The 13,156-nt window shown below is 50.4% G+C and overlaps 1 protein-coding gene across 6 annotated transcripts in view; it reads left to right on the top strand.

Annotated features, from left to right (window-relative positions):
• The first annotated feature begins 845 nt into the window (after positions 1 to 845).
• RHBDL3 (rhomboid like 3) overlaps positions 846 to 13,156 on the top strand; it is a 64,628-nt gene continuing 52,317 nt past the window's right edge. The window contains exons 1-3 of one of the 6 annotated variants that reach the window (XM_085556736.1): positions 846 to 954; positions 1,336 to 4,820; positions 8,287 to 8,310. In XM_085556736.1, the coding sequence (XP_085412862.1) occupies positions 4,701 to 4,820; positions 8,287 to 8,310 (144 nt within the window). In that variant the 5' untranslated portion in view covers positions 846 to 954; positions 1,336 to 4,700. The other 5 variants (XM_085556739.1, XR_014949317.1, XM_031506362.3 and 2 more) reach the window with 5 other exon arrangements.

Below are 13,156 nucleotides of genomic sequence, written 5' to 3'. Positions count from 1 at the left end.
TGTGGGGAGTCCCGGGATCTCCCGGGAATCCCCCGAGGGACCGCAGCCCGCCCGGGAGCGGCCGCCGGGGGGCGCTGCCGCCCGGCTCACGGGGCCGCGCTGCGCCCGGGGCCGGCGGGAGCGGGACCGAGCGGCCCCGTCAGCCCGGCCCGGGGAGACCGGGACCGAGCGGCCCGGTCAGCCCGGCCCGGCGGGAGCGGGACCGAGCGGCCCGGTCAGCCCGGCCCGGGGGACCGGGAACGAACGGCCCGGTCAGCCCGGCCCGGCGGGACCGAGCGGCCCGGTCAGCCCGGCGGGAGCGGGACCGAGCGGCCCGGTCAGCCCGGCCCGGCGGGACCGAGCGGCCCCGTCAGCCCGGCCCGGCGGGACCGAGCGGCCCGGTCAGCCCGGCGGGAGCGGGACCGAGCGGCCCGGTCAGCCCGGCCCGGCGGGACCGAGCGGCCCCGTCAGCCCGGCCCGGCGGGACCGAGCGGCCCGGTCAGCCCGGCGGGAGCGGGACCGAGCGGCCCGGTCAGCCCGGCCCGGCGGGACCGAACGGCCCGGTCAGCCCGGCGGGACCGGGACCGAGCGGCCCGGTCAGCCCGGCCCGGCGGGACCGAGCGGCCCGGTCAGCCCGGCCCGGCGGGAGCGGGACCGAGCGGCCCGGTCAGCCCGGCCCGGCGGGAGCGGGACCGAGCGGCCCGGTCAGCCCGGCGGGAGCGAGCGGCCCGGTCAGCCCGGCGGGAGCGAGCGGCCCGGTCAGCCCGGCCCGGCGGGAGCGGGACCGAGCGGCCCCGTCAGCCCGGCCCGGCGGGAGCGGGAGCGAGCGGCCCGGTCAGCCCGGCCCGGCGGGAGCGGGACCGAGCGGCCCCGTCAGCCCGGCCCGGCGGGAGCGGTCCTGCCGCCCCCCTGAGGGAAGCGCCCCCGGCCTGAGGCGCTGCCTGCCCGCCCTCACGTCCGAAGCGGCCAGCGCAGGTGAGGGAGCGGATCCCCGCCTGCCTGTATAAAACAGGCATTCCGCAGTGGTTTGGGGACAGGAATTCTCTTAGGATGGAAAATACAGGTCTTGGTATCCAGCTCTGCTGTGGCCTCATCCGGCCAGGTTGTCCGGGTTCCCTGAGGGAGCCCTGCTGCCACTGGCCAAGCCCTCCTGGATCCTATGAGAATTGGAATTACCGTGAGGGGAAATTCTCTTTCTCATGGAGTATATAATGAAGAATGTCCAAAAGTTAGCAGTTAAATGCTGGGAAGAAGGAGCAGTACTCCAGTCCACTTACTCTTGACAGTGATTTGTTTTCTTTCTTCTGCTGCCGTCAGTTTTCTAACAACTTGTTTCATTGTATTTTTCACAACCAGACTCAATTTCTTCATGCTCAGTCTGATGTGTGAATTGCCTGACCATGGTGTAAAGCCACTGAGAGGACAAAGACCTTGACTGATCTTCCTTGGAGACACACCCTTCACCCCTCAGCTTTGATGTCTTGTCTGAAAGCCTGTCGGTTCAGGATTAATAGTAAGCAAGACTTGATTTTATGTTTGAAATTAACCTTGAATTACTAACTGGTCTCCATTTCAAACAATTCTTTTCTTTAGGAATGAACCCATGTTACATCACCAGCAGGTGACAGGTGAAAACAAGCAGACACATCTTAAAATACCACAAGGCTGACCTGATAGGAGAGCTCCCTTTTAAGACAACTGCCCCAAAAAGCGTTAATGGCAGATTTAATTATTTCCCTAACCAAAAGGACAATTTGAACCAGCTGCAACCAATAATCGTTACTGTGGCAAAAGAGGGCTGCAGGTGGAAAGACTAGTCCTTTTTCAGTGCTGCACTTGGAAAGTTCTAAGTACAACATGGAATAGGGAGGGTTAGGAGGACAGTCTTTCAACACAGGTTAGGAATCACAAAAGAGGCTGGACTTTATTTTTTCCCAGTATTCCTTCACTTCAGGAGGGAGAGTATCCATGAGTCAGGGGAAAGCCAAATGGTAGCACATATAGTCTAATTCATATTGGTTCTGAAAGGCAAACTTGTGTTGTCCCAGCACAAGGAGTATGATGCTTGAAGAGACCTTTATCACTGTTACCTTTTGGACTTGAGTTTAAGCCCTTGTCTCAAACCATCTGTAGTCCTTAGAGGTTTTTAACTGTTTTCATAGGTCTGAAGGGCTTCATCTGATCCAGTCCCAGCTGTGTATGTGCTATCTAATATTCTCCTAAGGTTGTGTTTGTGTGCAGCATTTTGGGGTTTTGATCCAAAATGCCTCATTTTCCTTCAGAAGTTGTCTCCCAAGTCAGGCCAGCTGGCTGAGCTCTGGTATGGAAATCAAGCTGGGTAGGTTTCTCCACATAGTTCCACTTGTCAGAATTGGGAAGTTTTGTAGCTTTGGGGCTACTTGGGGTGGAGGAAGGACCTGTGAACAAAGTGTTTCACTTCAGTCCAGAGGGCTTAGCTAACAGATGTTGGCTGGGTCCCTTCTTTGAGGAGGGCTTTTGCATATTCATCAAGCTGACCTTTTGAGTCACTTCCAATGCAGGAAGGACATACAGCTATATTTTGGTTGGAATATAAAAGTTACCTATATGACTGAGTGTGAAAATGGATTGGGGTTTATTATCTCAAGTCATTTCTGTCTGCATTTCTTCTGAAACCCTTCCTTCTGTCTGCATCTGCTCTGGGGTGGCCCACAAATGCCCCAGTTTATCTAGCAATTACTGTCTTCCAAGGTAGAGTCACCAGGGTATGCAGTGGGGAGAAATGACATTCTAAATTAAGAGCCTCTCACACACTTGCAAGACGATAATTTGTGTGTAACAAAACTCCTCATTAGAATACTGTTAATTTCCTTTCTGTGGCAATTATAGCACAGCACTAGCTCATATGTGCAATGTGCAGAGATATTTCCTTGGAAAAAAAAAAACCCAAAACCTATAATTACCACTAGTTAAAAACAGTCCTTAGAGGAGATAAATGAACTTGTAACTTTGCAGCAACTTCTCAATTTAGTGGGAATTTGGTGTTAAGGTAAGGAGTTTGGGGGGTTCTCCCTGTTGTTGATTTTATTCATGTTAGACTTCACAGTTGGCATTTTCCCACTAGCATCTGGAATCAGAGATGATAGAGTCCCCAACGGAGTGGAACCTGTTACCCCTGAAATTCAGCTCATGTATCCTCTCTTTACTCTAAAAACTCGCTTCCCTCCTCCCTACAGACATGTTTAAATGACTGTTATTTCTTTCTGTTGGCATAGCATATTTTTGCTTATCCATCTGTTTTGAAGTTTTGATGAGGTCTAGTTTTGCAATCAAAAAGAGATTGTTTGTATAATCACTGTTTAGTGCCTGGAATATTTTGGCAGGAGTGGTGTTGTATGAGTGAAGTGGGTTAGTGCTTCTCAGAAGTGCTGGATTTGGTATCCTGTTCTTATGCTTCGGGAGAGCAGGCTGCACAGGCTCTAGAGCAGGGAGAAATGGCTCAAGGAATTGCCTTTAAATGGCAAGGTCTGCTCTGTTTCACTGATGTAATGAAGGGAACAGAAGCCCTCCTCTTCATCAGCTGCACTGAAGACCTCAGAAGAGCTTTTATTTTGTTATTTTCCTACATGAACCCTGAGCTTGAAAAGTTCTCTTCAGGTCCAAGGACTCTGGTTTTACTTCTCTGCTGTATGCTCTGCTACTGCAGGATGGAAGATCCTGCTCCTTTTCCAGAGGTATTCTAGCTGATTTGGTTTACTTTTTGTTTTTGTGGTTGGTTGATTTTTAAACAGATTATAGAGAAAAGAGAGACTTCCAGCTTGGTTCTGTACTCGTGACTGAGGTGTGTCTGATCTGGTACTGGACCTTTTCATCAAGAAAACATGGCCTGTGGCGCTGGACTCTGCTCTGACTGTGCTTTGTCTGGCTTTTAGCAGAAAGCAGAGGCACAGGCACCATGTGGATCAGCCTGGCTCTGCCTGCCCTTCCCCCTTGCCAACCTGCTATTTCTGTACTTGATTGGAAGAAGCTAAAACTGCTGGATTTTTGCCGGCAGTGAAGGCATTCCTCAAGTTCCTAATCCAGGCTCCAGATGGTTAAATTGTCCATCCTGACATATAGGAACAAGTAATTATGGTAAAAGATGTGAAACCCCACACCAGCCTCTCACGGTGAGACTGTAGGACAGAGAAGTCGCCTGCAGGGAGCCCCGATGGACCGGCACGGCTGGTCACCTGTCCGCGGGCAGGAGGGCAGGGCTGGAACCGGCCGGGCCCCGCCGCAGGGGCTGCCCGGTGCCGGTCACGGCCGAGCCTCCGCGGGTCGCCCCGTGGGAGGCGGTGCCGGCCGTGGGCAGGGGCCACCCGGCGCTGCTCCCCCCGCCGCCGCCAAGCCCGCATCCTCGGACGTGCCGCAGCTGCGGGCTCTGCCTCCGAGAGCCCCCGGGGCTCCCCCCGCGCCGGGAAGGGCGGACCCCCGTCCCGGGCGATGGCTCGGCCGCAGGGGCGGGAGGCGGGGAGGGGTCACTGCCCCGGCCGGGGCCCGGCCGCCGGGATGCCGCCCGCCGGCGCTGCCCGCGCTAATTGGATATTCCGTGGATGGAGGATTTCCTCCCCTCCCGGCTGCGGGAGTCATGAAGGCAGGCTCGGCTGCGCTTGAAAGTTTGCCAACCAGCAGCTAGGTTTAATTTCTTTAAGGATCTGGGGAGAAGGGGGGCGGGGGCTGGAGGGGGACCGTTTCCAAGCATGGGAGACAGGCTGCCGGAGCCTCACGCCAGCTCTTCCCCTGCTGTGGCTGCCAGCTCGGAGGCGGAAGAAATCGAGGTGCTGGACTCCGAAGATGTCCTACCTATGGCCGCAGAGGATGTAAGTTTCCTTTGCTCGGTATCTTCCCCCCTTTCCCCCGGGCCGGGGTAATCGGCTCAAGCTATTCATAGCTGAAGCCCGGGATGGGCACAGGAGCGGGGCCGGTGACCCTGCGGGACCAGGGAAAGCCGCTGTCCCCGCCGCCCTCCCGCCGCCCTACGCGCCTCCCGCCGCCGGGTGTCTGCGGGCTCCGGCAGCCGCCGGGCTGGCTCCGTCCCCGGGGCCGCAGCTCCCGTCCTTCCAAGCCCCGGGGCCCGGACCGGCTCCCGTTCCGCTGGGTGTCCGCGTCCGGTGCGGAGGTGCCGGCGGGTGGCAGCTGACCGGGAAGGGACACCAGGCTGCGCACGGACGCGACTCGAGCCTGGAGAGGAGCTGACGCCTTGGATCGAGGGGCTGAGAGCTTCTCCAGAGTCACAGCCAGCCTGAGGGTGACTGATGTGAAATGCTCCCGCTCTCGGGAGCTGCTCTCTCTTCCAGCCCCCGAGCAACAAACAGTCGAGTAAGTTTTCTCCTCGGCTCGACAGGGCTGATGGCTTCTCTCCACCTTCCGAGCTCTGATGGCACGTGAGGGTGGGATAACTTGGCACCGGCTCTCTGCTCACCCAGCCCAGAAGGACGCGAAGGGGTCCTGTGCACTCCAGATCTGCTCCTGCCGTGCTGAGCGGCAGTGCCTGCAGAGCTGAGGCAGTTGTTCTGCATCTGCCGGACTCGGAGGCAGGAGCTCGCCGTGCACCTGTCTGGGAGGGAGTGAACGTGAGAGATCCTGCATACAAGGTGCATCCCAGGACTGCTCACAGCTCTCATTCCCAGCAAACTCAGCTGGGATGAGGACTGAAAAGTGTCTGCCTCGGTCTGCAGCGGTAAGTGCAGGGTCTGTTCCAGCCTGTCAGACATAAAGCAGAGATACTAAATGTCTTTCTGAAGCGGGCTCTGACTCGGGTCTTGCACCACTACAAGAGGAGCACTTGGGAGCTGAACGTCCCGCAATGGCACATCGCCCTCGGCCCTCTCTCTAACTTTATGATGCTGCTGGAGGAAGCCGCCCAGGCATGCTTAGGGACAGAGCCTGTTCTTCACCCCCCAGCCCTTCCTTCTGAATCACCTAGAATTCGGTTGCTGTTGGATTTTCCTCCCAGAGGGCAGTGGAGGAAGTGCACTTGCTTGCTAGAGCTGCATTCCCCAGTCTGTGTTCCTGAGCACAGTGCAGTCAGGAGGGAGCGTGTGATGCAGATTGACCTCTGCTGCAACACTGCCAGACAGTCCTAAGAGGAGATGCCTGACTCAGGGGCATGTATAGCTTTGACTCGGAAAGGGTGGCTTTCCAGGAGCTTTCACAGTCCAGGTTTCTAAATCCCATTGCTTGCTTACATCAACTGTGACCTTTTCTTCTCTAACAAATTTTGTGCTTGTCTGGATGGTCCTACAAGAAAGATTTCCTGTTGTGATACATGTGAGCCCCTTGGAGTTGCTCCAGCCTCTACACAAATGCAGCCATTAGCAATTCAATCCTGCCAAGGGGCCCAGGAGATGCTGAAATGCTGAGTGCCTGGCAGGATTGGACTCCTGGGACGGGAGCTGTCCCTCATGAAGTCTAGATTCTCATCCCAGTTCTACTGCTGCCTTCCTGCTTGACCTTGAGGTAGGACAGCTTGGGTCAGATCCATCTTGCAGTGTCTTGCCATTACTTGCATTGTTATTTGACTCTGGTACCTTGTTTTCTATAATCAACAAAACTAAAGCCTGCAGCTGCACTGGTTATGGGAAGCTGCTGAGACCTGGCAATAGATGATGTGACAGAAGCCTGAGGGATCATGTATCATCTGCAAGTCAGAAAAGCAGGAAGTGGTGTAAATGCCCTCCTTCTACTCCGCCAAGATTTCCTGCTGAAACAAGCAGGCTACAGAGCATCATCTCTGAACATTTCATCTGCTCTGTGCTACTCTGTGCCCCCTGAGACCTTACTGGGAGTTGATTTTGTGTTGTTGCTATTACATCTGAAAGCCTGATGGAAGCTCTCTGGCTTGGCCAGCAAGAACTGACACAAGGTCAACTCTTTCTGTGTTATTAACCACAAAAATATAACACAGTGGAGGTTCGGCTGTCACAGCCTTGACAGTGTGTAACAGCTCAGCTGTGATGTCATTGTAGCTCTCAGAGCAGCATTCCATAAGCCAGGATTCAGTCCCAAAATGTTCTGTTTAAAATGCTGGGCTGATTTATGATGATAAATGAGAGCTTATAAATGGAGAGAGACATGGGGAGGAGGGGAGCCAACAACTTAACTAATGAAAAAGAATTCAGTGGCCTGATACCCCACTGTCTGTCCAGTCAATTCTGTGTTAGATTTGCCTACCATGTAAAAGGAAATGTTATTCTAGGACTAGATAAGACTCTCAGAAGATTTCTGCTTTGCTAATAGCACTGTGAGAAGAGTCTTATAAGGTTCTGATATTTGTTGCTTTACTCAATTTGATTTTTTTCTGGGAAGGTGAATGAGGCATAAAAAACCATGGACCTGGAAATGTGCAACGGTTTCTAGGGATCCTAAGACAGTGGTTATCCCAGTGCTGCCCCATGGAAGTTGCTGTCTTTTCAACTGGCCCCTAAATCCAGGATAGATGAAAGTCTTAAACAAGTCAGTAGGAATTTCCTCTGTTTCACAGGACAGTGAGGTAGCAAGCCTGGGTCATGGAGGTGAGCTGACACCAGTCCCTCTACAAAGCATAAATCAGAGCCAGTTTCCAGTTTATTTTATCAGTTTCCAAGTGACAAGGACTTGTGCAGTGTTCACATGGTTGTGAACATTGAAGTGGAGCTTCCTCCTATACAGCATTTTAAAGGCAGATCTTATAGAACAAAAGATGTGGGGTAAATCCTTGCAGTGGGCTCTCTCCAGCCTTCCACCCTCCCACCTTGCACAAGAGGAATTACCTGTTTTTCAGATGTGGACGTGTGAGGCTCAGAGAACTGATGGGTTATCAAAGAGCCTGCAGAAAGCCAGGGTCAGGAGCAGGCAGTAGACAGGGCTCTGATAACCCAGCAGAGTAATTGATGGGTCAGTGTTGGGCCACAGGATCTCAGAAAGTGATCTGGAGAAAACATTGCTAATTTGTCTCTTCCCTCAATATACACAGAGCTCTCTTGATCTCCGTGAGTAAAAAACCCTTTTTTCCTTGCTTGCCTGCAAATAGACAAAGTGGGAGAAAACAGAATTAACACATGAATGTTTTGAGTTCATCCTAATTTGGATTTGTAAATGAAAACTGTTCTCCCTGTGTTTGGTAGATTCCCCTTCCTCCTCCTCCGGAAGGGTAGGTGATTCTGGGATGAAGAAGGATGTTGGAAATGGCATTAAATAATTTGGTTATTTCTCTGTTAGAATATAGTTCTACACTTTACTGCATGTTAATGGTCTTGCTCTTATACTTTCTTTTTACTCTTTTTCCTCCCTTATGCTGCCTCTCAGCACTGGAAAGTCCTATTTGATCAGGTATGTGAACATGATATATTCTCTCTGTCTTGTGAGCAAAGAGCCTAACCTCTGTTTAATTTCCTCTGTAGTGGCTTTCCCCTGCGTTTAAAATACAGCCTAGGAATAATGTGCTGCATGCTCCCAGTTCCCAGGATGCTGGTGTGCAAGTCATAATTATCACAGCTGCTCTGGGCCTTTCTCTCAGTTCCTCTTCAGGAACAGGGAGAGGAGTGAGCCCATTCCTGGTGGCTCAGGGGCTGAGCAAAGGTGCTGCAGCAGGTGCTCTGTTTCCTGCCACTTGTGCTGTCCTTGCTTGTGGATTAAAGGATCTTCTACTCTTTCAGACAGGCAGACTAAGACCTGTAAAACCAGCACCGTGTTCTTTGAAATGGCTCCCCAGCTGCTAAACTGATTTCTGCAGGGTTACATCATCCAGGCAGGACCTGCTGCTTTAATCTTGCACAGGGTTAGTAAAGAACATGCTTCGGTATCAAAGATTTTGGTTATGTCAGGAAATGCCTTGGGTCAGATCTGTAGCTGGCTGAAGTCAGCAGAGCTCTGAAGAGCTCTGAACTATAGCTGCTGAGATTTTGGGTTCTGGGTTCTAGTTTGTAAATTATGCTTTTAGCTGCTTTAACTGACATGTTTGCTTTGTGGTCTCCCTTCCATCTGCCGGGTTGAAATGTGTAGCAGCTATAAACAAGAGGGATTTTTCTAGGGTTGATTTGCTTCTAAACTGCAGCACTCTCCTGATGTCAGAAACTTTTGTGCTGTTGTGCGTGCATGTAAATGTCACCTTCTGTAAGGGAGCTTCCTCTGACGCTGGCATCATCCTGGCAATAAAGTTCGGATGGGATTTCATCCCTGTTTTATGAAGCCATAATCTTGTCTCTGTGTCTGGCTGAACTACAAAGCCAAAAGCTGTGATGCAGCCAGTGAAAGGATGTCCTTGGTACCCTGGGGGTCCTGTTATCATTCAGCTATTAACTGGGGCTGCCTGTTCTGATGAGTGCTCATTTATACACGGTTAGCTGTGACCAACTGCTAATCCACGTGTCTGGACTGCAGCAACTTGGCTGTGGTACAGTCAGCAGGCAGTTGGGAGCTGGGAATTACGATTGTTGATCACACCTAAATTGTGTGGTGTGTTTGAATCTGCTGGGGCTCATAGGAGATGCTGCCACTGAAAAGGTGGATGCACAATAAATTGCTTGTGGTCTGGGCTGAATGTTTGTTTCAGCTGCTTTGAATTCTCCTGTCTCCAACACTGGCCCTAATTTGGAGTCTAATTCTACAAGCCTCCTTTGAAGTCATTGAGTCCTTGTGGGATGGGGCTGTTGGCTGGTAGTTACCTCAGGCTCAAAGAGAGGAATCTGTAATTTCCCATTGGACTTGTTTAAATAGTAGATGGGATTTTTTTCCTCTTTTTTTTTTTCCTTTTCTTTTTTTTTATTTATTTTCTTTTCAAGAGGAAGGAGTTTGACTGTTACTGTTGGATGTACAGAACACTAGCACAGTAACAATGGAAAAGGCTGTAAAGACAGACCTTCAATAATTAGCTGTGTTTCAATTAGGGCTGCAGCTGAATTTTAAAACTTGTCTGTAAGACTTTATTATCAAAGAGAATGCAACCTGTGATAACTACACATAAGTCCTGAATAAATCAATAATGTCCTTGCTGCCTGTGGGCAAAGCTGACATCTTCCTGGAGCATTATATCAGCAAAGCAATGCAATTAGTCCTGCAGTGAATTGCAAGATGCTGTTTGTCATGGAACAAGGTTGCTATTCCCAGCAGCAAGGTGCCAGGAGGAGAGGGGAGCACTTCGTTTAGCTCTGATTGGCATCCATGTGAAACATGAGGACAGTGTTAACAACTGGAGAAAGGCTGTGTGTTGACACTGGGAACAGTTGCAGCTCTCTCTGGAGTCAGGACCTGGCTGGGTGGGTACTTGGAGAGGAAATGGGTGGCCCAGGGTGCACATGCATTTGTGGCTCATGGGCTGGGACTGAGGTTTGAGAGCCACCCTCTCAGTTGAGACACGTAGGCTGCTGCACTTACCAGCTCCCAGGAGAGCAAGAGAAGGCTCTGGAGAAAGTGTTAAGAGTAGTTGGGAATTTACAGGCTGGTAGTCTGCAAGTGGCTTGTTGGCTGTTATACTCCATCATCCCAGAAAACTGTGAAGGACAGGTCAGTGCACACACATTTCATTTGAGAGGGGAATGAAATTATTATTAATGCTTGTTTGTTTTTTTTTCCCTGAGGAAGTATTTTTAAAACTTTATTTAAGTTTACTGACCAAAAAAAAAGCAGCAAGTTTTTTGTTTAGGCATACAAAATATAAGGGGTTTCATTTTTTAGGATCTCCCCTTCCCCAGCTTAAATTAAAAATTCAAAACTTCTTGATGGAAAAAATTCTGCTCAGCCATAAAGCAGTGCTTTTTGCTTAGTTATTTTAGGAGAGAGGAGTGACTGACCATGTATTCTGTAGGAATTTTTTATTTGTTTTGATCCACCTCTAACCTGTCACACCGGAAACTGTCAGTGACTCAAGCCAAGATCTTCAGCCACTTGCAGATTGATTTATTTAAGAAAGAACTTAAATTTGACAAAAATTCAGACCCAGAACTGCTTCCTATGCTTTGAGGTTCAAAGAAGCCCCACCCAGGACAAAATCCTGACTACACTGAAGCAAGTACTGAAATTCCTCCTGGATTTAGTGGGGTCAGCACTTCACCCAGGAGTTTGGGAGCAGGCAGACTCACAGCTCTTCAGTGCTGCAGCCAGACAGTTACAGTTCAGCTGCTGCCTCATACTGTGCTTGCAAGATGTGGTTTTTATTACAAGGCCATGGCCCTCGGGCAGCTCTAACTCACTTTTATATGGGAACTTTTATAGGGATTCATACATTTATTTATTGTGCTCATAAACACCCTCCACCCCCACACACACATTAGCTCTGCATCTGCTGCCTTCTGCAGAGCTTGCACCATCGCTGTGTGCTCTGTGCTGTCTCTGTGAAGAATCTGAGCTCTGAGCAGAGAAATCTTTCTCCATCCCTCTGCAATCACTTGGGGTTTTCTTCATTTGTCCTCCAGTGGACACAGCCCCATTTTTTTGTTAATCTTCTGGTAAAGCTGAAAATGTGACAATCCCAGGAGCAGCTGCTGACAGTTTCATGCTTCTCTGTGTTAATAAGATTAGTTAATTGCCTTGCACTCAGACATGAGAACATCTCCCAGTCCTTGCTGAAGCCAAGTTGCCTGATGGTTGGAGTCTGCAGATGAGTGTCCTGAGGGGCTGTTCCTGCTTTGCTGTGTCCTCTCTAGGGTCTCAGGTGCAATCCTTTGCTGCTGTGTCCCCAGTGCCCCTGCTTTGGCAGTGACTGCAGCTGGTTGGTGTTACCCAGCCCTTGTCTGGGCTGGGTGAAAGGGGCTATCTAGGACAACAGTGTTTGTTCTTGGGACAGACCTGCTGTCTGAAGGTGGCTTTTAACCTTGTTAGATGCTAAGAGCTTGTGTCATCTCTGTTTCCCCATCCCCGTGGCTGTTGAGATTTTGAGGGTGAATTAGCATTATCAGCCCTCATCTTGGAGTTCTCACTTCTTCTCACCCATACCCAGGTTTGTAGTCATGACAACAAACTTGTTTTAAATAGACACACAAAAAACTCTCAAAAAAGACTCTCCTTACTGCCTCAACACCTTGATCCTATTGCTTGTCAATCCAGGCTGTGTTTTTGTTGCAGCTGCTTTAGAAATCCTAGATTTTTCCCTGAGACTTGTACGTGGGTGTGATGGCAACAGATGAACAGAGTTTATGGGGAATGCAGATAGATGCCAAGTTACCCAGTCTGTGTAGGCAGCTAATGGAAAACTTGAGCTCAGAAACAAGGCTGTAGAGATAGACATGCACTTGCCAGGAGAAGTTCAGTTGCTGACACTACCAGCAGTGGGTGCAGCTGAACCTGCTCCACCGTGGTCTCATAAAACATTAAAATATGCTTTAAAAGATGCTGACTTTGCAGCTGCCTTTAATCCAGGGCTGGTTCCTGCACAATTGAAATTGCATAGCAATCCATAAAATTGGGGCAGCTATTATCATGGTTGGTGGTAACTGGGGAAAGGAATTATTTTGAACTTAATGATCCTTTATGTTAACTGTCCCTTTTCTCTGGGTAGCCCTTAGTGCAGGCAGGCAGAGCTATTTCCCACGCTGTGAAAGAAATTCCAGTTTATTTACTGGGGTACTGTTGAGCTAAACATGACCCTTCACTTTGAAACATTTCCCTGCCTATTGTTGCTGGCAAACCCCTGCCAGCTGTGGCTGCAAGACCTCTCCAGGCAGGTCTCACTGAGCGGTAGGCAGTGGTTTGTGCCTTGAGATTTCACCTCTTTCTCTAACAAACAATTTGTGTCCCACTGATGGTTTGTTGGATCACTGGGAACAGGTGGAGCGCAAACTGTAATAGAAAGAATAGGAAATTCTGGCAGTGATAGCAGCAGTATAGCCGTGGGGTTGAGCTCAGGGTTGTGTGTAGCCTTCAAGTCCTTGCCTGAATTTTGGACTATTGCTGCCTTTATAGTGTTCATTGGGACATCTGTCCACATTAAAATGCAGACTTGAGGCTATGGAAACGGTGATTAGGAAATAGTCATCAACTTGTTACTTCATCTGCTAAAGTGACTGGGGAATCAGAGGTGCTGGTGGGAAGACTGTCCATGGTGATAAGAGATTAGCACCCAGGCCCCAAACCAGCATTTGCCTTGTCTTCCCTATCAGATGCTTCTGAGAGTGTGACAGGAAATGTGTCCCCTTCTCCCCCTCTGCCAAGATGTGCATTGTAAAGGGGAGAGACATTTTAA

Source organism: Lonchura striata, chromosome 18, assembly GCF_050655825.1.
Source record: "Lonchura striata isolate lonStrDom1 chromosome 18, ASM5065582v1, whole genome shotgun sequence".
NCBI lineage: Eukaryota > Metazoa > Chordata > Aves > Passeriformes > Estrildidae > Lonchura > Lonchura striata.
The sequence above is the reverse complement of the archived record's forward strand: the minus strand, read 5'-3'. Positions and strand labels throughout refer to the sequence as shown.